The following is a 20,542-nucleotide window of genomic DNA, read 5'->3' as shown; positions in this document are numbered from 1 at the left end:
CTCAGTTATCCTAAGAGAACTCTGAATTTCTTAAATTTTAATAACTCAAATGGGATATAAAAAGAATTTTTACTAAATTACCCTTAGCACTTTACAGATGAGAGGATCATTAAACTAGATTAAAGTAAAAGACAGTATAGTTAGTTTCTAAACAAAAGTATTTGTCTATTTTAGGCAACAAAGGCAAAATAGAGTTTGTGGGCAACCTATTTCATAAAAGGCCTTTGAAAAAAATGCAGACCAAAACCAAAACTATCCAAAACCCTTCCACATCTTTGCTTGCACAAGCACAAACCTACCTTATTTCAAAGTTCCTGTTACAATTTTGAGTATGGAGAATGCAGTGTTTCAATAATCACAACTATATTTTTAAAAATCCGTGACGAACAGTGGCTTTAGAACGTTACTCCTAGAATCCCCAAGTTCAGTTTTATGCTCAGTACAACCAAATGGAAGTTGATTCACTTTGTCTTAAGTAATATGAAAATACCAAAAATGTGAGGAACATATGCTAGACAGGTTGGACCTGCAGGCAGTAAAGCACTTTTTTAAAAAAAGCAGCTCTTCTGGTTTGCTGCTCAAGCCTTTGAAGAGAATTATGTGTTCAAAGTAGCCCTTTGCCCATCAGCATTCACCTTCTACATCTTTTGTAGGGTACATCCCCCAGAGAGACCTTGGCAGAAAAGCACCTCAACCTGCAGAGTTTTCTCTTATGTCTGTGAAGATAAATAGTGGCAAATGCAATGCTACTTTCAAGGGGTAGCTTTACTACAGAGCCAAGGTCCAAGGGAGGGTGGTCAGCAGCACTAGCTTGCCTAGGGCTGGATCTCCCTTTGGTCACAGCTGGGTTCCCACATGCTCCTCCTCACACTCAGGGGGAAAGGATGGAAGACACTAGCGGAAATAACAGGGACACAGGAATATAGGGTCACCAAAGTACAGGTGCAAAAAACAAAGCAATCCTTCCCCACCCAACCTATGCCAGCCCAAACTTGCCACCAAACCCTAGAGGTTTGATGTCTCCTGGGTCTCTTGGGTCACATTACTTTTCTCTTCATTTCTCTTGATTTAGAAACAAATCAGCAGGAAGGACACAGTTCTCAAAAACAGAAAAATCAAATCTGAAATGAGAGAAACATAATTGGAAATATTCAATTTTTTGTCCCCAGAGAAATATACCTTATGGCTATGATTTCAAGGGAAAAAGATCTCAAGAGTTGCGGCTAAGGGCAAAAATTCAGAATTAAGACAAACTGACTCTCCACCATACAAATAGCAATTGATAAAATGAAACACATAAAATTACTTTAAAAGTCAGTTTGAAATAAAACAGTAGAAAGGTACTAAGTGGAGGGAATATGAGAATCTTGGCTTCTATTTTATACCATTCTACATTGAATTATTTAAATGTGCATATTTTTAATCATAAAAATTATAATGGGGGGCGGGGCAGAAATCCTTAAAGTATCTGGGAAGGTACAAGGCCAGCACCATACTGTGAAGCTGACCTATTGGGCTATTAGCAAAGATGTTCTAGGCTGAGTGGCTTATTCTATAGCTGGTACAAGCTGTGCACAAGAATTGTATTCCTTATAGGGAGTCTGGGAACAACTCACAGTTAGGGCACCTGCAACTCTTTACCAATGCCCTGCCCTTGCCGTTGCTACACAGGAGAAAGGAAGGGTGCATGCTGGCAGCAAGGTAGTGGGAGTACACTGTTCATGCTTATTCAGGCTGCCCTTGGGAGAACGTTACTCAGCTCCTGCTGCTGCAGGGTAGAAGGAGGGCTTTGCTTCTGGCAGAGGCTGTACTAAGGAAATCTAGTCCACAGTGCTTAGCAGGGCTGGTCTGGAAGTTGGAGGCCTATATGTTCCTGGACTTGTTTTCAGGGAGTGTAGTTTAGTGCTTTGCTCCCTAAAGTGTGGTTCCAGCAGCATATGGAGCCACATGGGAATTTCCTAGAAATGTAGAAGCATAGCCTCCACCCCAAACCTAGAGAATCAGATTTTGCTTTCTATCAAAATGCCTATTAAAATTTGTGAAGAACTGGTATAGCACAAAAAGAACAGGACAAGAGCCTAGGGAATTGCCATCAGGTCTTGATTTTGCCACGAATTTGAGGTGGGAACTTAGGGAAAAAAATTTATCATGTTTTTGGGCCTGAGTTTCTTCATCTATCAAGGGAGCTGCTGTAGAGTGCTTGAAGGTCTCTTCAGTGCTAACATCGTACATGTATACATGTCTCTGTGTCTGAAAAGGGCAGGAGCAATGGTAGCTGCTGCCACACCCATGGAAGTCCACTGCTGGGCCCATCTGAGACTGCACATCCCTTGCATGGACCTGGGTCTTCCTTCTTACCTTCTGGTCCAAACGCTGATAGTCACTGGCCTTTGGCCGCCGAGTGAGTTTGGATTTTTTTCCTTCCAGGACAAAAGCAATAATCTGGGGAAAGGAAAAAGAAAATGATTAACAAGTGCCTCTATAATGACGTATTTCAGTCTGTTAATAACCCTGACAGCAAAAAGAGCAGTACACCTACAAAGAGGCCTATTTAAATTATAACAGTTTCAGGGAGGACAGGGCCTAGGGTTCCATTAGAATCCTTAATACTGCTAAATAGGAAACGGCAGATGGGGGAAGGCTGTTTGGGCGCTAGCTTGTGGGAGTCAGTTGATTTACTCAAGAGTACACAGTCAAAGATCTGCCAACTCCTTCTTTAGAGAGCTCCAGGCTAAGACTTTTTTTTTTTTTTAAAGGAATTATTTCTTTTCTACAAATGTACCCTTTCACCCCATACTTTGCTTTATCTTAACCTTGCCTCTTTCATTTCATACCTAAAGTTATTCTCCATGATGTTAGATGTAGAATAAGGAATGCACCATTTTAACTAAATGTCTTCCCTCATTCTTTAGAGCCACAGGCCTTACAGCCATCATGAACTGAACTCTAATTTTAATCAGGTTACAGAAACTACTAAATTCTTAGAGTTCAATAAGAAATGCAATCATTTTGTCATTGGAGTGATTGCCAAGCAACACAGATATTACTTCACACCAAACCAAGTAAAAGATGAGTGTATCCACGCAATTTCTGGTCTTTCTTCTAATCAGAAATTAAACTAATTGCACAAGATAGTCCCTGGGCTCTCTGCTGTTGATGTCGAATACTACGTAACCATTCTTTCTGCCACTGCAGATGGAAAATAATGCTTACAGAGGAAGCTAGAAATGATGCACTGTCTTGAGAGTGGAAACAGGAAGATAGGTGCTCTAACTACTTATAAACTGTAATTAGGATCTAAGTTCAAGATTATGGGAGGAGACCCCAATTCAGGTCGGATCATAAAAATGTCCTAACTTGGCACCAAATGTAGCAGCAGAGGGCACTCAGAGGAAACAGACATGAAAACAAATGATTTACAAAACAAGAGTAGAGCCCAGCAGGGTCTGAAAAAAAACTGAAATGTGTCTTAAAATCCCCAGTGTTCACAGGCAGATAGATGAATGATGGATATTGGCCCATATACCAAGTTTTCAGGGTGGAGAATATCCTATTTCTCTTAAGGTAACTCTTGACTTACCTTCCGCTTGTTGTGATAGGCAATATAGAGGACAGCAACAAGAATGGCTGCAGTCACCAAGTATGCAAAGAAATGGCTGCTCTCTGCACTGGCACTTCCAAGATGGTCTTTATAAAGGTCGTCCTTCTCATTACTCATGGAATCCAGAAGTGTCCCCTCATGATTCCCTCTAGAGGCAGGGCCAAGCACTTCTTTTTCTTTGGGTGGAGAACCCTCTTCAAGCTCTGTATCACCTTCCACAGTTTTCTTGGGCTTCACGTCTTCAGCAGGTTTTGAAGACTTACTTTCTCCCTCCTGCTGGGGAGAAGTGGAGTCAGAGTCCAGTAATACACTTTCCCCAGATTCAGTTCTGGAAGCGTGAGGAGCGGTCTCTCCTTTGTCAGTGAGTGTGCTTAAGTCAGGCTTGGTGGGCTCCTTGTTATTAGAGGAGGGGTTGGAGACTGGCTTGTTGGACCCATCTTCCGTGGACTGGTGCTCCAGATCCAACTTGCCAGAATTGTCTTTTGAGGACTGCTGCTCCCCATCTGACTTGCCAGAAATATCTTTGGCGGACTGGTGCTCTGGATCCGACTTGTCAGAAGCATCTTTCCCAGACTGGTGCTCTAGATCCCACTCTGCCAGAACTATCTTGGCAGACTGATGCTCCAGATCCAACTTATCAGAAGCACTTTGAGGACTGTTGCTCCGATCCCCAGAAGTATCTTGGTGGACTGCTGCTTCGATCCCACTTGTCAGAAGTATCTTCCTGACTGATGCCCCGGATCTAATTTGTCAGAACTATTTATGACTGTTGCTCTGGATCCCACTTGTCAGAAGTATCTTTCCAGACTGGTGCTCCAGATCCAACTTGCCAGAACTATTTGGCAGACTGATGCTCCAGATTCACTTATCAGATGTATCTTTTTGGCGTTGCTCTCGATCCCATCGTAGTATCTTTGTGACTGCTGCTTCGGATCATTTGTCAGAAGTATTTTCCATGACGGATTCCGACTTGTCAGAACTATCTTTGGCGGACTGTTGCTCCGGATCCGACTTGTCAGAAGTATCTTTGGCGTTCTGGTTCTCTGGGTCCGACTTGTCAGAAGTATCTTTCCCAGACTGGTGCTCCTTATTTGATTTGCCCGAGTTGTCTCCTGTGGATTCGTCTCCTGTGGATTCGTGCTGCGACTTCAACTTGGCAGGGTTATCTTTCACAGAATGATGTTCCAGAGTGGGTGGGTAGAGATCCTCAGACAGCTGGCTTGAGGCGGGCGCGTTGGAGTTTCTTGCTGCAGTCTCTCGTTTTCCCAGACTGAAGAGTTTTTCGGCGGCTGATGAGGGAGGATTGGGCAGCACGGCTCCTGAAAAAGAGAAACTAGTTGGCTCTGAAGAGAGGCAGGCTGGGAAAAAGGAATCCTCAAAGGCTTAAGAGAACCGGGCAACGGGCAAACGGTGGCGGTGGGGATGATGGCGACGGGAGGGGTGAGTCGGACAGGGAAGAAGCAAGCTCCGATGGCGCCCAGCCACGGTGATGGGGACTGTGACGCATGAGTGAAAGTTTTTTGGAGATGAGGAGGGTCTTACCTGCCGCCGCAACGCTCAACAGGACCACCACAACCAGGAACCGCATCCTGCTTACACTGCGCTTCCGCGATCTACCGATGTCGCGAGATCCGCGGACGGACTCAGTATTCATAGCCCCGCCCCTTCCTGTGCGCCCGCCGCAGCTCCGCCCGGACGAGGGGAGGGGCTTGGGGAAAGGCGGGGAGGCGCGCAGTTACGCTGTCTCGGTCCGGTTGTGCTTCGAGTTGTCAGATGTATAAGTGGTTGCGCTTTACAACCATTGTGGAAGGCGTGTCCACCTTTTCTCCGTTTCTTTGTTCCGTAGCCTCGGCAACAGACCGTCACTCCCCATATCCTTCTTTCCCTTCGTACTTCTAAGCTCCTCGGCCTGTGCACTATCCCACGGGAGTGACATCGCTGGGGCCGGGCGCCTCTTCTCCCCATCCTCTGCTCGTATTTTTAACTTCTCCTTTCTCGTGATCCTTTTCCCGCAGCGCACAGACGTGCTGTGCTCATCTCTATCCTAGAATCCATTCCGTCACCTTTATAGCGGGAGCCTTCGCATCGCCGCTCCCCTCTTCTAACTCCATGGAAATTGCCCTCGAAGTCGCCAAAGTTCTTTTTTTCTTAAAGAGTATATTCCTTTTCTAATAATAAAAGCTGTTCGTATTCACTGTAGAAAATTTAATGAACGTATAGAAGTAGGAAACAAAATCTTTGTCCCACTCTTCCAGGATAATCACTATTAATGTTTCAGTGTGTGTTTCCGTCTTGCAAGGATTTAACATTTTTGATTAGAAAATACATTTTAATGGTTAAAAATCAAAGAGGGATTTTTAAAGTAAAAATTAAAAAGTTCTTGCTCCCCGCCTCTCCACAGGTTACCACCTACATTAGTTTATTGTTTACATTCAGTGGGTTTAAAAAAAAAACATACAAGTGTACTTATGTTTCTCTCCTTAGTATACTTTCTCTGTCCTTTTTCTATGCATATTCATTTTCTCCCAAATTGGTATCATTGGGTAAATAGTTTTGTATTAAAATTACTTTTTACTGTTTAAAATTACTGTTTCTTGAAATTGTTTTATGAACATTGGCCAGGCTAGGTGCTTTGTAGACAGTGATTTAAAAAATGATCAGCCCTAACTTAATGGAACATGTAATCTAGTAGGACACACAAATATTAATCAAATATTTACACGAGTGTGTGTGCATGTGTGTGTGTTCCAAGAAATGCCAAAAAACAAAAGTACAGAAACTGTGCTCTTCTCAGAAAGGACCTTTGAGCTGAGGACCAAAGAGTATAGGTATTTTCCAGATAAGGCTGCAGGGAGGATGAGCTTTCCTGACTGAGTGTACAGGAGGTACAAAGGCCTGGAGAGGCAAGTGGGAAGCCGATATTTTGTGTAAATCCAAAGATGAGAATAGGAATGTCAGATAACAGAGAACAAGGAGGATGGCAGGGCATGAGATTGGACAGAGCCAGATTAAAGAGTAAATGATTTGGAAGTTGTCCAGAACATAAATCTTTATGGGACACAAAAGTGCAGTAGAAAATGTGCCAGTTAACTCAGGCCAAAAGGTAATCCCACCCAAAAGGACCACAGCCCCCAGGGGCAATAACATTCCTCTGTAGTCTATTGAGTACAATATTTGGGTTACATTGCATTCACTTCTAGTACTTGAAATTCTGAAGACTGTTGATGGTATAAATATGGTTTTCAGGGACAAGTATTGTGTTATTTAAAAACCCTTTAATATGCTTCTCAATGTTTCTGCGTTTCAATAAAATCTCACACACACTCTCATTACTGAGGAGAGAATAAGGATCAGAAAGAAGATTAATCTTTTGCCAAATTATTTTAGAATCATGACTGCTTTGGCTAAAGGAAATGAATTGGTAAATGAATCTCTAAAAGGAAATTCTCTCCAAGTCTCATAGATAAATATTTGACTAGCAGTAAAGGATAGTGGTTTAGTGGGGGTATGTGTAGGGAGGGGAATGTCAAATTATTAAGCTTGTGTCCACATTATTGGCAGGAGATGAAAGAAGGGTCCAAATCCTGCAGTTTGTGGGCCACACCCAGGGTTTTATATTTTATTTTAATGGTAATAAGAAGCCATCAAAGATATTGAAGCAGGTAAAAAGATATAATCAGACATGAAATTTTTTGAAGGTTAATCTGGTTGTAGAGTAAAGAATCTAGTCTTGGGGTAGGTAGATAAGAGTGGACTTAGGAGTTAATCAGTTAGGACACTGTTGCAATTGTCCAAGTAGGATTAGCATAGGAACAGTGAGAATGGAGAGAAGTGGTCGGACTTAATAAATTTGGGAGGTGATACCAACAGGCCTTGGAGATGGATTGCTTATGGTGTGGAGGAGTGATGGCAAGGAAGATGTAGAGAACCAGATTTGATGGGGGTGGGGCATAGAAAATGAATTTGCTTCTGGTCATGTATTTAAGATGCTGTGAGATGGTCAAGTGGAGATATCAGGGAGGTAGTTGGAAATGTGAGCATGGAGTTCAAAGGTAAAACATAGGAACTGTTTTTATAACTAATTTAAATATTGTTCAAAAAACATAATTGTTAATGGTTTCATGAAAAGTAATTTATGACTATCATAATTTTGTGACAGTTCCCTTATTATTAGAAATCCAAATTATTTTCAATTTTCTACTGTTAGTAACATTTATTACCAGATGCTGGTTAGGTGCATTTTAAGAGGAGACAGATCCTCAAAAAGATTAAGCAACTTGCTTAAGGTCATGCTATTATTATCTTACTCAACCTTTGATAGCAGTGAGTAATCTTAATCTCCCAATTTGATAGGAGAAAAATAGTCCTTAACTGTTTTCCTTAAAATTGATTGCACAACTAATACACATGATTTTGGGCAAGTTACTTAATTGCTTTAAGTATCAATTTTTTCATTATGAAATGGAAATAAAAGTGTTGAGAATTAGATAATGCAGAGTATTTAACACAGTAGCATATAGTTAAGTCTTCCAAAAGTTATTATTATTATAATTAATATGTTCACTATGTTAGGTAGCTAGTCAGACATGAGCGACAGGGGAACAAGGGAATAGAGGCCTAGCCTAGAGACTGCCCCCCAAACACCCTGTTGGTACTTAGAGAATCCCTCCTGCATCCCTAGAGACCAAGGACAGGAGGAGGGCCATAATCTATAGCTGGTTTAATGGTCACAGAGGCTGCACAGAAGGTACTACCCTAACCTGCCCACAACCTCAGCCTCATTATGCCATCATTATAATACTGTGTTTATGCTTGGAAGTTCAGGAATCTAATTATAACAGACTGAATTCTGGGTAAGCGCATGGGCATTAGGCAAAATATGCTACCGCAGCCAAGTATCCATCAAAATGACCTCATGTGCCAAACCTAAGAACTCCTTTATAACTACCCATCACGGCCCTACTATAACGCAGATGCGCCCCCCCCACCTCCGCCCTGCCCCGCCATTACAGCTATCTCCCCTGGTTGTAACCTGTGCTTTAACCCTTGCCCCCGCCCCGTTCCCCGCCACCAGGGTTAGTATTCTCATTTCTGCGTGGCTAGCCAGCTTTAGGCTTGACCAATCTTATACTTCAAAATGTGCCTTTAATAAATAACACTTCTCATAATTAACTGAGTGTAATTTCATTTCGTCAACAGTGATAAGGACTGAGACCTGTGTGTTACTGAAACTCCAATAGCCCCAATGGTAACAATTATACAAAAATTTAAAAAATAAAGAAAAACCAAAGTAAGGAAATAAAAATCTTGTAATTGAGCTATTATTATGAATATTTTGTTGATTATCCCCTTTTTATAGGCATCTATGTGCATATGATAGCTTAACTGAAAATAAGGCAAGTTGTAAAACCACTCATACGATTCTTATCTTACAGGCTTTTTTGTAGCTTTAGTGCTACGACTAGTCATGTCGCTTGTCTTCCAGGACACTATCATCTCCTTGTTTCCAGTTTCTTTATTCAACATCCTTTGAGGAATCCCAATTGTCCCAATTTCTAGAAGGAAAGTGAAATCGACACTATCAAATACAGCACAGAGTTGAAGTAAGATAAGGACTTAGAATTATATATTTCAGTAGAGTGGTGAGAATAAAACCTAGTTGTGGTTGTAAGTAGTGGAAGGTGGAAGGTAAGTTGAAACTACCTTTTCTGGAAGTTTGGATGTGAAACAGAGGGTTTCCAATACTGGAAGGATTGAACTTTTTTACTGACTGAGGGGAAGAACTAATTAGACAGAGTGACCAAGATTACAAGACAGATATGATGACTGGTAGAACAAGGTACACAGAGATGAAGGACTGGGGTCTAGAGGCAGTAGAGCAGTTGACCTTGAGTTGAACCAGGGTTTGACCTTGAGACCTGTGGGAAGGCAATTAGAATGGTTAGAGGGTGGTATAGTTAGGTAGGGATGTGGGAGATCAAAATAGAGTATTTCAGCTGGCCTCAATTTCTTGATATTCTAAGAGGCAAAGCAGTCTTTGAGTGAGAAGGTGGGGATTAAATTGGGGGCTTGAAAACAATGAAGAGTTGTCGAGGGGCTCAGGACAAATGACAAGTGTAATAAATGAGTGGCGTTGAGGGCCTGGCTGATGTTAGGCACCATGAATCTATAGGGGCACCTATTTCAATTGTGGTTTTCCTCCAGGCCATGCTTCTATCTGGGATAGGAGTAAAGGCAAATTTTAGCACTAACTGCTAGCTCACACCAATTTTGGTTTAAGGGAGTGGTAGAAGGTAATTTTAACGAATCTTAAAATTTCCTTGTACCCTTTCATGATAAAACAACAAACTAGAAAAAGAAAAGAACTTCCTGAAAAGGGGCAGGTACAAAAACCTTGCAACTAACATACGATGATAAGAGACTGGATGCTTTCCCCTTGAGATAAAGAAGAGACCATGATGTCTACTCTCACCACATCTATTCAACTTTGTGATGAAAGTAGTCAGGACACACAGGCAAGAAAATGAAATAAAGTCATCTAGATTGGAAAGGAAGAAGTAAAACTATATTTGCAAATGACATGATCTTGTATATAAAAAACCCTGAGAATTTTCTAAAAATTTATTAGAATGAGTTTAGAAAGGTTGTAAAATGTGAGACCAATATACAAAAATCAATTGTATTTCTATACAATGGACAATCTGAAAATGTAAAGAAGTAATTTCATTTACAATAGTATCGAAACGAATAAAATCCTTAGGAATAAATTTTACAAAAGAAGTGCAAAACTTAATATTCTGAAGACTATAAAACATTATTGAAAGAAAGTAAAGACCTAAATAAATGAAAAAGACATCTGATGTTCATGAATTGGAAGACAATCTTGTTAAGATGGCTACGCTCCCCAAATTGATCTACCAAAACAAGCTCTATTAAATTCCCAGCTGGCCTCTTTGCAGAAATTGACAAGCTTATCTTAAAATCCATATGAAAATGCAAGCAACTCAGAAGAGCCAAAATAGGCTTGAAAAAGAACTAAGTTGGAGGACTCACACTTCCTAATTTTAAAACTTGCTAGAAAGCTACAGTAATTAGGACAGTATGGTACTGGCATAAAGACATGTAGGTGAAATAAGCCTCTACATTTGTGGTCAGTTGATTTTTGACAAGTGAGCCAACATAGCTACAGGAGGGAAAGAATAGTCTTTTCAACAAATGGTGCTAGGACAACTGGTTAATAAGCATATGAATAGATACTCAACGTCGTGTTAGGTAAATGCAAATCAAAATCACATCTAGGTACCACTTTACACCTACTGGGATGGCTATAACAACAGAAAAACATAAAATAATGTGTTGGTGAGGGTGTAGAGAAATTGGCACCCCTACATTTTGCTGGTTGGAATACAAAATGTTGCAGCTGCTATGGAAAAGTTTGGCAATTTCTCAAAAAATTAAAATTACCATGTGACGCAGCAATTCCACTCCTAGGTGTATATAACCCAAAGAGTTAAAAACAGGGACTCAAACATTATACTTGTATGTGAATGTTTATAGCAGTATTACTCACAATAGCCAAAAGGTAGAAACAATCCATGCATTCATCAAAAGATGAATGGATAAACAAAATGTGATATGTACATACAATGGATTATTATTCAGCTATCAAAAGGAATCAATCTGGTATACACTACGATATAGATGAACCATGAAAACATTGTGTGGAGTGAAATAAGCCAGATACAAAAGGACAGACATTGTATGATTCTATTCATATGAGGTACCTAGAATTCATAAAAATAGAAAGTAGATTAAAATTTCCTAAGGTCTGGGGGGAGGAGGGAATGTAAAGTTATTGCTTAATGAGCACAGAGTTTCTGTTTGGGATGATGAAACAGTTCTGGAGATTGATAATGGTTATGGTTGCATAGTGTTGTAAATGCACCATTAAGTTGTCTGCTTAAAAAGTTTAAATGGTGAATTTTATATTATATATATTTTACTGCAATTAAAACAAACTATATATATCTGAGTAGAATGAAAGACCTGGCAAGTACTCATAAAAAAGAAAAGGAAGACTAAATTATTTTATCAAGGCTTAAAAGAATGAAATTCTGATACATTCTACAATGTGAATGAACCTTGAAAACATTATGCTGTTAAATAAGCCAGGCACAAAAGGATAAATGTCTTATAATTCCAGTTATATAAAATATTTAGAGTAGGCAGATTCATAGAAACAGAAAGTAGAATAGAGGGGCTGGGGGAGGAGGAATTAGGGAGTAATTGCTTAAATGGTCATAGAGATTACGTTTGGGGTGATGAAGTTTTGGAAGTAGTTTGTGGTGATAGTTACACAATATTGTGAATGTAAGTAATGCCACCGAATTGTACGCTTCAAAAAGGTTAAAATGGCAAATTTTGTTACATATATTTACCACAATTTAAAAAAAAGAATGAAGTACTACTGATACGTGCTACAACATGGATGAACCTTGACAAGTCAATAGCTGAAAGAAGTGAGAAAGGACCACATATTGCATTATTCCATTTAAATGAAATGTCCAGAATAGACAAATCCAGAGACAGAAAGTAGTTGTTGCTTAGGGCTGGAGGAAATGGAGGGTGCCTTCTAAAGGGTATGTATGAGATTTCTTTTCGAGGTGATGAAAATGTTCTAAAATTGACTATGATGGATTTACAACTCTGAACATATTAAAAACCATTGAATTGTATACTTTAAGTGAGTGAATTCCATGTTATATGACTTATATCTCAATAAAGCTGTTACAAAAAAATTAATTGCCGTGCTGGATACCATGCAAAGCAGACAAAGGATGTCCGTCACATCTTGGCAATTATAAGAAGACAAATGAAAACAAAAGAGTTCCTCCCTTTGGATCTCAGTTATCGATATGGACTGATTGATGTACATTTGAGGCTGAAAGCTGGGTTGGATTTGTCTAATTGTGTCAGGCATGTTTTATATGCCCCATCAATAAGTGCTAATCTCTTTGCACATCTGCAAAAATCTAGCACAGGGCTTGGTATGAAGGGGGCTTGATTCAACGAGAAGATTAAAACACTCAGAAAAGGTCTTGCAACTGCAATTTTATTTTCTTTTGTGAAAATAAACAGCTCATTGGGAGTTTAAATTGCTTCAAAAAAAACCCCCATAAAAACAAAAAGAAATACACATAGAAGCACGTGAGGTGATGGGGGAGGGAGGAGGGTCTTTAGAACTTTGGCAGACTGTGCTGGCACTGACCCAGGTGACAGGAACCAGACCTTGGAGCAGGTCCTGTATGCCATGCTGGGACTGTGAAAAGGAGATCTTGACTGGTAAAGGGGCAGAACACAGACTTCGTCACTAAGGAAGTGGCAGGCACCTTGAGTCCCTTTAAATGTGGGGAAGAACCATTTCAGAAGGCCTCTTTTGCCACCAGAAGCTGGAGGCTGGCAGGTTAGGGCCTACTGAGGGAAAGGTGATGCTGGTAGAGACAAACCAGGCAAAGGTGTCTTCTCATGTGGTGACAGCCTTACACTGGGCAGGGGACAAAGAAGATGAAGGTAGGAACTCACGGAATTGAGCAAAAGAGAAAAACTTCGGTGAGATAAAAGGAAATGTCCAGGAATGGGATCTAGACAAAGAAGCAACAGGACAGAAATTGCAGCAATGGCCAGCCACCATGCAGACTGGATGCGGGAGCTGGGGCATGTGGAGCCGATGAGAAGAGGGAGGAGGGCAGATAGTGCCAGAGGTAGAGAGAAAAGGGTCTTCTGCCCAGGTCCATCCACCACTGCACATACAGGAAGAATGACACACTACTTTTCAGTACTTTTTCTTTTAAAGATTTTTGTTGTTGTTGTTGTTGTTTTTTGTTTTTTGTTTTTTTAAAAAAAGCTTAAGGTCAGCTACTGGTTACATCTACAAAATGTAAAGTGCTGCTGTTACCAGTCACTTTACAGAACAGTCCAGAGTGGTCAAATATTGACCAATAAAGTTTCCTTTTTTTTACTTCTGTATCATTACTACTTGATAGGTCACCTGACAGCCTGCATAGGTCACAGGGCAGCTTAGTGGGCAGACTTGGTGACCAAGGAAAGAGGCTGGGCCTGGAGTACTGGGAGGGCCTGGTGGGCATGAAGCGTGGCTGGGAAGGAAGGGGGAGAAGTCAGCAGAGCCGTGGGAACGGACCCGAGGGGGAGGGGCCGGGAGAGGAGTGGGGGCTGGCCAGAGGAGGTGGCTGCAGCCTTAGCTGACAGGAAGGTAGCCGAGTGGAGAGCCAGCTGGGCCCGGGTCTCTGGCTTGGTGGTGAGGGACAAGGGCTGGGCTTGCTCTGAGTGGGTTGCAGCAGGGGCAGCCGGTGAGGCCAAGGCTGCAGAGGGGGTAGCTGGGGAGTCCAGCATGCTGCCATGGGAAGAGGCAGGGCTGTCACAGGGCTTCTCAGGGGGCAGGTACTGAACACATGGCTTCTTGCTTTTGGAGGCCAGAGCACCTGGGGAAGAAACACAAGAAAGAGTGAGCAGCTAGTAGCTCTAGTGAGATGGAGGCTGCAGGAGAGCCTTGGCTGTACGCATCTACTCTGGAAACAAAAGAACCCCGCTGGGGAGGGAAGCGAGGACATGCAATTATGTCTAAGGATTCCAAGGCTAGGCAGACGCATTCAAGGACGCCTAGGGCACAGAGAAGGGGCAACGCCCAAATGGCAAAGAATTATTCAGTAGCTGACTGCAGGGAAGACAGCTCAGTCTGTCACATCATCTGATTTTCCTTGCCTAAATCTCATCGTTTTGGGGCTGCATCACCACTCAATTTGCTTTAAAATCTTTGGTTTATGGTACTACCAGAGATAGTGTAGCACCTGCTAAGCCCCATGGTATACAGTGGATGTTGCATCATATAGATGTTTTATTTATGTGTGCTCATATGTAGCTGGATACACAAATTATACAGATACTAGGAATGAAGGGTGGGAGGGAGGGAGGAAGAGAAAAAGAGAAAGAAAGAAATAAAGAAAGAAAAAAAAAGAAAAGAAGGGAGGGGAGACGAGGGAAGGGGAAGGAGTGAGGAGGCAAGGAGAGAGCACAAGCACTTTAGATGGTAGCAGCAGTTCTACATTTGTCCTGGAGTGAGCATGAGAGGAGCGACCTGAATGCCTGTCCTAGTGCGAACATCTCTGTACATCTCTGCTGTACAATTTTTGGCATGAAGTGGCCCCCAAACGTGAGCAAACTACTTCTTCTGCTATTCGACCAACCAAACACTGGAGGCAAACCTGATTCTGTTGGATTCACTGATAGGTGGTATGTCAGTCTCTAACGTGCCACCTTCCTAAGGGAACTTCAAAGACAATTTCAACTACATTCAGTTTCTATCTCATACATTGATTTTAGAACCTAACCCTCAAGTAAGATGCAACTTAACCAAACTGAAAAAAGCCTGGGCTTTGAAGTGAGAAAGTGCTGGGATCAAATCCTGCCTCCACCATTTAACAAGCAGAGTGACTGGGAAAATCCCTTGACTTCTCCGAGCCTCGTAACTGGTTATCTCCAAAAAGAGGACAGTAGTAACACCCACTTGAGTATGCAGGAGGCTCCCATGAGGCGAAGCCCCTGAAAATGGCAGCTGTTGTAATGCAGCCTTGTCATTGTGTACGTCACAGACCCGGGTTTAATGCACAGGCAGGTGCAGCTGTGACAGCGGAAAGGTGAAGAAAAGAGGCAGTGCCCTCCTTGAGACTCACCCTCTGCCTCTTGGACTTGCTGCTGGGACTGTGTCTGCGACAGCTGCTTCTCTCTCTTCCTCTTCTTTTTCTTACCCTAAAAGAAATATGGCCAGAAGGAAGAGGTAATAGGGACAGAACAACTAGCTTTTCAGGGGTTGCCCAGATAGGAAGGGGGAACCACTCAGATCACATGCCCCACAGGAGGCAGAGTGCTCCTTCCTGGGGCGCCGCCTCCCTGCCTCCCTGCCTCCCTTCTGCATTCGATTCTTCCCCTCCCACTCGGGTGTGCTGGTCTTTTGGAAGGCCTCACCCTTTCACTGCACTTTAGGCTTGTTTTTCTATTTCTTGACCTTTTTATGAGGGGTCCTAGGTCCCACTTAAAATCTAATACATCTACGAATCCTCTTACCAGAAAAACAAAGCAAATAAGAAACATACATACAAAAATCCACCTACTTTCAGGGAGTTATCAGACACGTGGGCTGAGCTCATGCACTGGTCTCTGAGTCCCAGGTTAGGGAGCCTTGGCTAGAGACAGTCTACCACCAGAGCTGCCACACAGCTCACACTGGCCATGAAGGAGGGAATCAAAGGCCGAGTCCAGTCAGATATGAGGGGCACAAATCTAAGTCTGTTCACCAAAACCACGTCCTTGTTGACCTCCCGAGAAATGAAATGCTTTCCTTATTTCTGGGGAATATACGGACTTCTCCTTGGCCTTAAGAGTCCTCCGTACACGTCGTCAACTTCCTTCCCCCCTTTCCTCCTGCAGACGCTGCTCTGGGATCCGAGTGGGCACTTACGTAGTTGTCCCGGGCCGACCAGGTCGGGTAGAGCTGGGAGTGAAGCTGCCGCTCCTTCCGGGCCAGTTCGTAGTACTTGGCTTGTTCTTCTCGGGACAGGTTGTGCCACTGTGAGAGGGGGGTCAGAGATGACAGGGACTGGTGAGTGCAGGTGAGTGCAGGGGACGCTGACCACACAGCCTGGAGGGTAAGGGCAGATCTTACCTTTCTTCCTAGGATTTGGTTAATGGCTGCACTTTCCTTCAGGGTGCACTCAGCCACCACCTTGGCCCTCATCTCCTTCATATATAACATGAAGGCATTAAGAGGCTTCTTCACGTGGGGTTTCTTTTCTTCCTCCTTTTTCACTGTGACTGGTGATTTCCTAAGAAGTCGCAAAGCTGTAGGTTAGCATGTATCAGTTGTCATCTAACTCACCAATCCCTGCCTCTCAATGCGACTACGAGCCCATTGCCTCCGGGGAGGGGAGATAAGCTGCATCACTGATGCTGATTCAAGGGACCCGCGGATGCTTTCAGCACTTGAGCATCTTTCCACTAGTAGTTCCAAGCCTCTGAATCACCTCAGGCCGTAGTCTATGAAAGGATAATTTCCTGATGAAGGAGCAGAGGGTGGTGGTGAGAGCTGGGATGCACTGGCTAAAGGTGATGGGGAGGTGGGGAGGACAGAAACAAGGGGCGGGGCTCTCCTCAGCCTTGAGGCACTGACTGGCTTTCCTGCCCTTTATGGCACAGTGGGAAAAATGGAGACTTTGGTGCTGATCTCAACTCTGCCACAAGTCAGTCATGTGACTATGAGAACACTCTCCTTTCTGGGCCTCACGTTTTCATGTGTATTTTGCAGGGAGGGAAGCTAAAAGCTTTCTCAGCTTCTCTTGCAGCCTCTAAATCCTTTTTTTAATGCGAGAAAAGATGCGTGATGTCTGAGCGAATGGGCACACAGAGAGCCAAAGGGAACAATTCCCAGGGGGAGAGGACATGGCTGAGGGAGGCTGTGCTGCCTGCTAAATGCCACAGGAGAATAATAAACGGCGACTGCTGCTCAGAGACTGGCCACTCCCAGTCCAAGCTGCCTGTTACTCACGCGCTCACGGCTGGGCTCAGGCTGGGGGGTGCTGGTTCCTGCTTGACGATGGGGGACACGATGGCGGGGTGGGGAATCCCTGAGGTGGGCAGACCAGGATGGGCCGGAGCCACCATGTGAGGGGAGAACCGACTGGAAACCAGGCTGTGTACCAGGTGGAAACAAAGGACAATAGAGAGATTTAGGCTGAAGGTTTGTCACTCAGCAGAGGATGTGGGTGACTCTCTGCCTTCAGTGCAGAGGCATGTAAATACCTCTGCTATGGCAGAGTTTGAGGAACAGAAGGCTGTTGACCTTGCTGGACAGAGCCAGGTTTGGGAAACCTGGTCCTGGAAGCAGATATAGGATGAAAAACACAGAAGGTGTCATGGGTCAGTGGCCAGGGTACAGAACAGAAAGATAAGGGATTATGTACGTTGCATTTCTTTTGTCACCGGTAGCAGAAATCCCCTTTTACTGTCCCTTCTCCTGACAGCATTTCAGGAAAAATTAATCTCCCAGTCTCTGGCTTCAGTATGATTATACTCAAAATGCTTCAGTGCCAAAGCCCAGCACGTTGGGGGATGTGGCCAGAGGGTTGAGGGCTAGGGCTTTGAAATTTTTCTCTTAGAGACTGGGAGTGACCCTGTGGGCATGAAGGCCCTTCCCACCATGTGACAGGAGTCTTATCAAAGGGAGGTGAGAAGAAAGGTGAGCCCGCGCCTCCTCGCTTACTGCCAAGAGAAAGCTGTTTAATGGTCAGAAATGGCAAGGACACTAGCAAAGAACCATTTTCTGCACTGCCACTTCATGCTCTCAGCCCCTGTCCCCAGACTCACCTGGACATTGAGGCGTTCATGGCGAGGGCAGGGTAGGGGTGCCGGAAACCACCAGGAGGAAGGGAGTACATGGGCTGTCCTTGCCTGCAGGGGCCAAGAGAAGGAAATGTAGTCAGCATCTTGGCTAATATGGGAATGTTTAGGACAGGGAAGGAGAGGAGTTAGGAAGAGAGAATGAGAAAGGGCAGGAAGTAGGAAGTGAGGATTGGGAGGAAGCTGCAGGGAGGAGGGGGAGCAGGGAGGTCTGAGTCTTGCGTTTTGATGACAGGGCTCCCCTGTGGGGTGGGGTGGCTGGAGGGACAGAAGGCAGAACTCAGCACAAGAAAGGAAGAAGGGTATGAAAGGCTGCAGGTTTCCTTACTGTGGGACAAGCCAGCCGAGGGGATGGGGGATTTGTCCGACAGCTCCAGGAGACAGTGGATAATATGGAGACAGCTCAGATGGATGAGGGGGCCGGGGGATTCCTGCTTCCAAAGAAAGATGTGTCAGACTCTTCCCTGGCCCTACTGCAACACCTTAAAATAACATCATCCGGGAGGTTCCTTATCTTGTGTGTCCCCAAGGTGTTCCAGAGCTTAGAAGGCCCTTTCTTTCATTATCCTTGCCTTTTGTCACCTCCCCAGTTCTGCTGGCCCATTGGTCAAGGACATATTCTGGGAAGGCAGGACTAATATAGCTTTTCTCCGACTTAGTGGATCCCATTTCTATTGGCAGGAGTAACTTCCAGCTGCTTATGCAGGAGTTAGTATTATCCAAGAGAGGAACAGGAAATCCTGGATTGACAGACCCAAGATATCCTTGGAGTCATCAGCTAACTCTTCTCTAGAAAACCCGTCTCATCCATGGAGAAACAAACTGGATTCCTAGTCCATATTTGTCTTCTCTACTACCTGTAACCTTGAATAACAGTGATTTCTCTAAAGATAGGCTCCCAAAAATGCTTCGAGCCATGGCAACTCTGTGGGAATTTTATGAAAACTATGGTTCCTTGGGGTAGACAGTTCTGGTGAACAAGTTAAAAAAAAAAAAGAGCCAACTCAGACTTGCTGTTGTACAGCCTGGCTAGATTTGATTACTCTATTTGAAAATGTTAAGTTTAGGGAAATGGCCTGGGTTTAGGGAGGTGCAGCCCGTCGTGGGCTAGACTTCAAAGTCAATGAAAAAAGAGGGTTTTTTTTCCCCCTTCTAGCTCGTTCTATTCCCAAAGTATTAAGAGAGTCTAAAGTAAAAGAAACAGAGGCAGAGAAACACTAAATGCTCACTACGGAGCCAGGCCCTCTGCATCATCTCATTTAATTTCCTTTTATTCCCACAATCACCCCGTGGTATAGGAGGTACAGATAAGGCACAGATGAAAATCCTGAAGAGACTGAAGTCGGTGGGGAAGGCTATACAGGAAATCCTGGACTGACAGAGTCGGAGACATGATTCAAATCCAAGTCAAATGGATGCTCCCTGAGAAGAAAAGCCTGCCTCCTCGCCCCCCCACTCCCCAGCTCTACATGTGGTCCAGCCCAAGAAGCAGCACACTCACCTGTCTTTGGATCAATCTCTGGGGAGAGGTGTGTGGGAGGAGAGCCAGGGGAGAAGTGGTCGTTGCTGTAGGTGATGAGGGGCGTCAACGGGTGCATGTGATGTGGGTGTTGAACAACAGGAACTTTATTAGACTGAAAGACAGAGAGAAAAAGACTAGGGCAGTTGCCAAGGAGATAGAGAGTAAAATCAGCTGTTACTTATTGAGTTGAATATGTGCCAGGTATTTTCCATGCACCATCCCATTCAGTCCTCATATAGCCCTGGAGAGAAAGTAGCTGTCTACATAGCAGAGAACCAGCAGAAGTAGAGGAAGAATTATACCCACCCTCCGACATACTCTCTTCAAAACAATCCACCGCTATTCATTTCATGTATATTGTGTGGTGCTGAATGCTACAGGCTGCTGAATTATAAACTGTGCTCTGTGCAATCTCAGTGAATTTAAAAAGGTTCAATATACGCTTTCCAAATAAACTTCAGAAAAATAGTACCTCACATATTCAAGTCTGAGACTGGGAACAGAGCAGTGGGGGAATTGTCACCATGAGACCACGCGTCACTTTCAGATTTGTACGGACACAACCCAAAAGCACTTAGAGCACTTCTCCCTGGAGCACTTCACTCTGCTGACCTAATTACCCTGTTTCATTTAAAACGCTAACAAATGTAAGGAGTACCATTATTTTATATAACTATTGAGAGAGAAAAAACACTAGCATATCATTGACACATCCTGATTTCAGAAATGTTAAAATGGGAAAAATCTGTGTGTCCTAGAATTGATAAACTGAATTTTTAAATTGTTTTAATATAACAACAATAGGATCTCTCATAAAAATAGCTATAATTTACTGACCACCTACACTGCAAGCACAGGGCTAGGCGTGTCTAGTCCTTATTATAACCTAGCAAAGAAACTATCTATGATTATTGCCATCTGAGGAATGAGGAAACTGAGCTCTGAGAGATTAA

At 43.4% G+C, this 20,542-nt stretch overlaps 2 protein-coding genes across 2 annotated transcripts in view; both read right to left on the bottom strand.

The window, feature by feature from the left end:
* Window positions 1-346: 346 nt before the first annotated feature.
* On the bottom strand, window positions 347-5,288 carry TGOLN2 (trans-golgi network protein 2). Its single transcript, XM_039852505.1, is given in 6 exon segments — window positions 347-1,121; window positions 2,359-2,442; window positions 3,581-4,182; window positions 4,298-4,402; window positions 4,405-4,920; window positions 5,144-5,288. Coding segments are annotated over 6 exon segments (1,425 nt in total). The 5' UTR covers window positions 5,256-5,288; the 3' UTR covers window positions 347-1,115.
* Window positions 5,289-13,626: 8,338 nt separating this feature from the next.
* TCF7L1 (transcription factor 7 like 1) overlaps window positions 13,627-20,542 on the bottom strand; it is a 143,576-nt gene continuing 136,660 nt past the window's right edge. The window contains exons 5-12 of the mRNA XM_039852770.1: window positions 19,569-19,701; window positions 18,396-18,498; window positions 18,035-18,118; window positions 17,217-17,360; window positions 16,338-16,497; window positions 16,134-16,241; window positions 15,349-15,424; window positions 13,627-14,100 (exon numbers count right to left, since the gene is read on the bottom strand). Of these exons, the coding sequence (XP_039708704.1) occupies window positions 13,679-14,100; window positions 15,349-15,424; window positions 16,134-16,241; window positions 16,338-16,497; window positions 17,217-17,360; window positions 18,035-18,118; window positions 18,396-18,498; window positions 19,569-19,701 (1,230 nt within the window). The 3' untranslated portion in view covers window positions 13,627-13,678. The remainder of the gene's footprint in view (window positions 14,101-15,348; window positions 15,425-16,133; window positions 16,242-16,337; window positions 16,498-17,216; window positions 17,361-18,034; window positions 18,119-18,395; window positions 18,499-19,568; window positions 19,702-20,542) is intronic.

This window comes from Pteropus medius, unplaced genomic scaffold (genome assembly GCF_902729225.1).
Source record: "Pteropus medius unplaced genomic scaffold, Ma_sr-lr_union100, whole genome shotgun sequence".
Lineage (NCBI taxonomy): Eukaryota > Metazoa > Chordata > Mammalia > Chiroptera > Pteropodidae > Pteropus > Pteropus medius.
The sequence above is the reverse complement of the archived record's forward strand: the minus strand, read 5'-3'. Positions and strand labels throughout refer to the sequence as shown.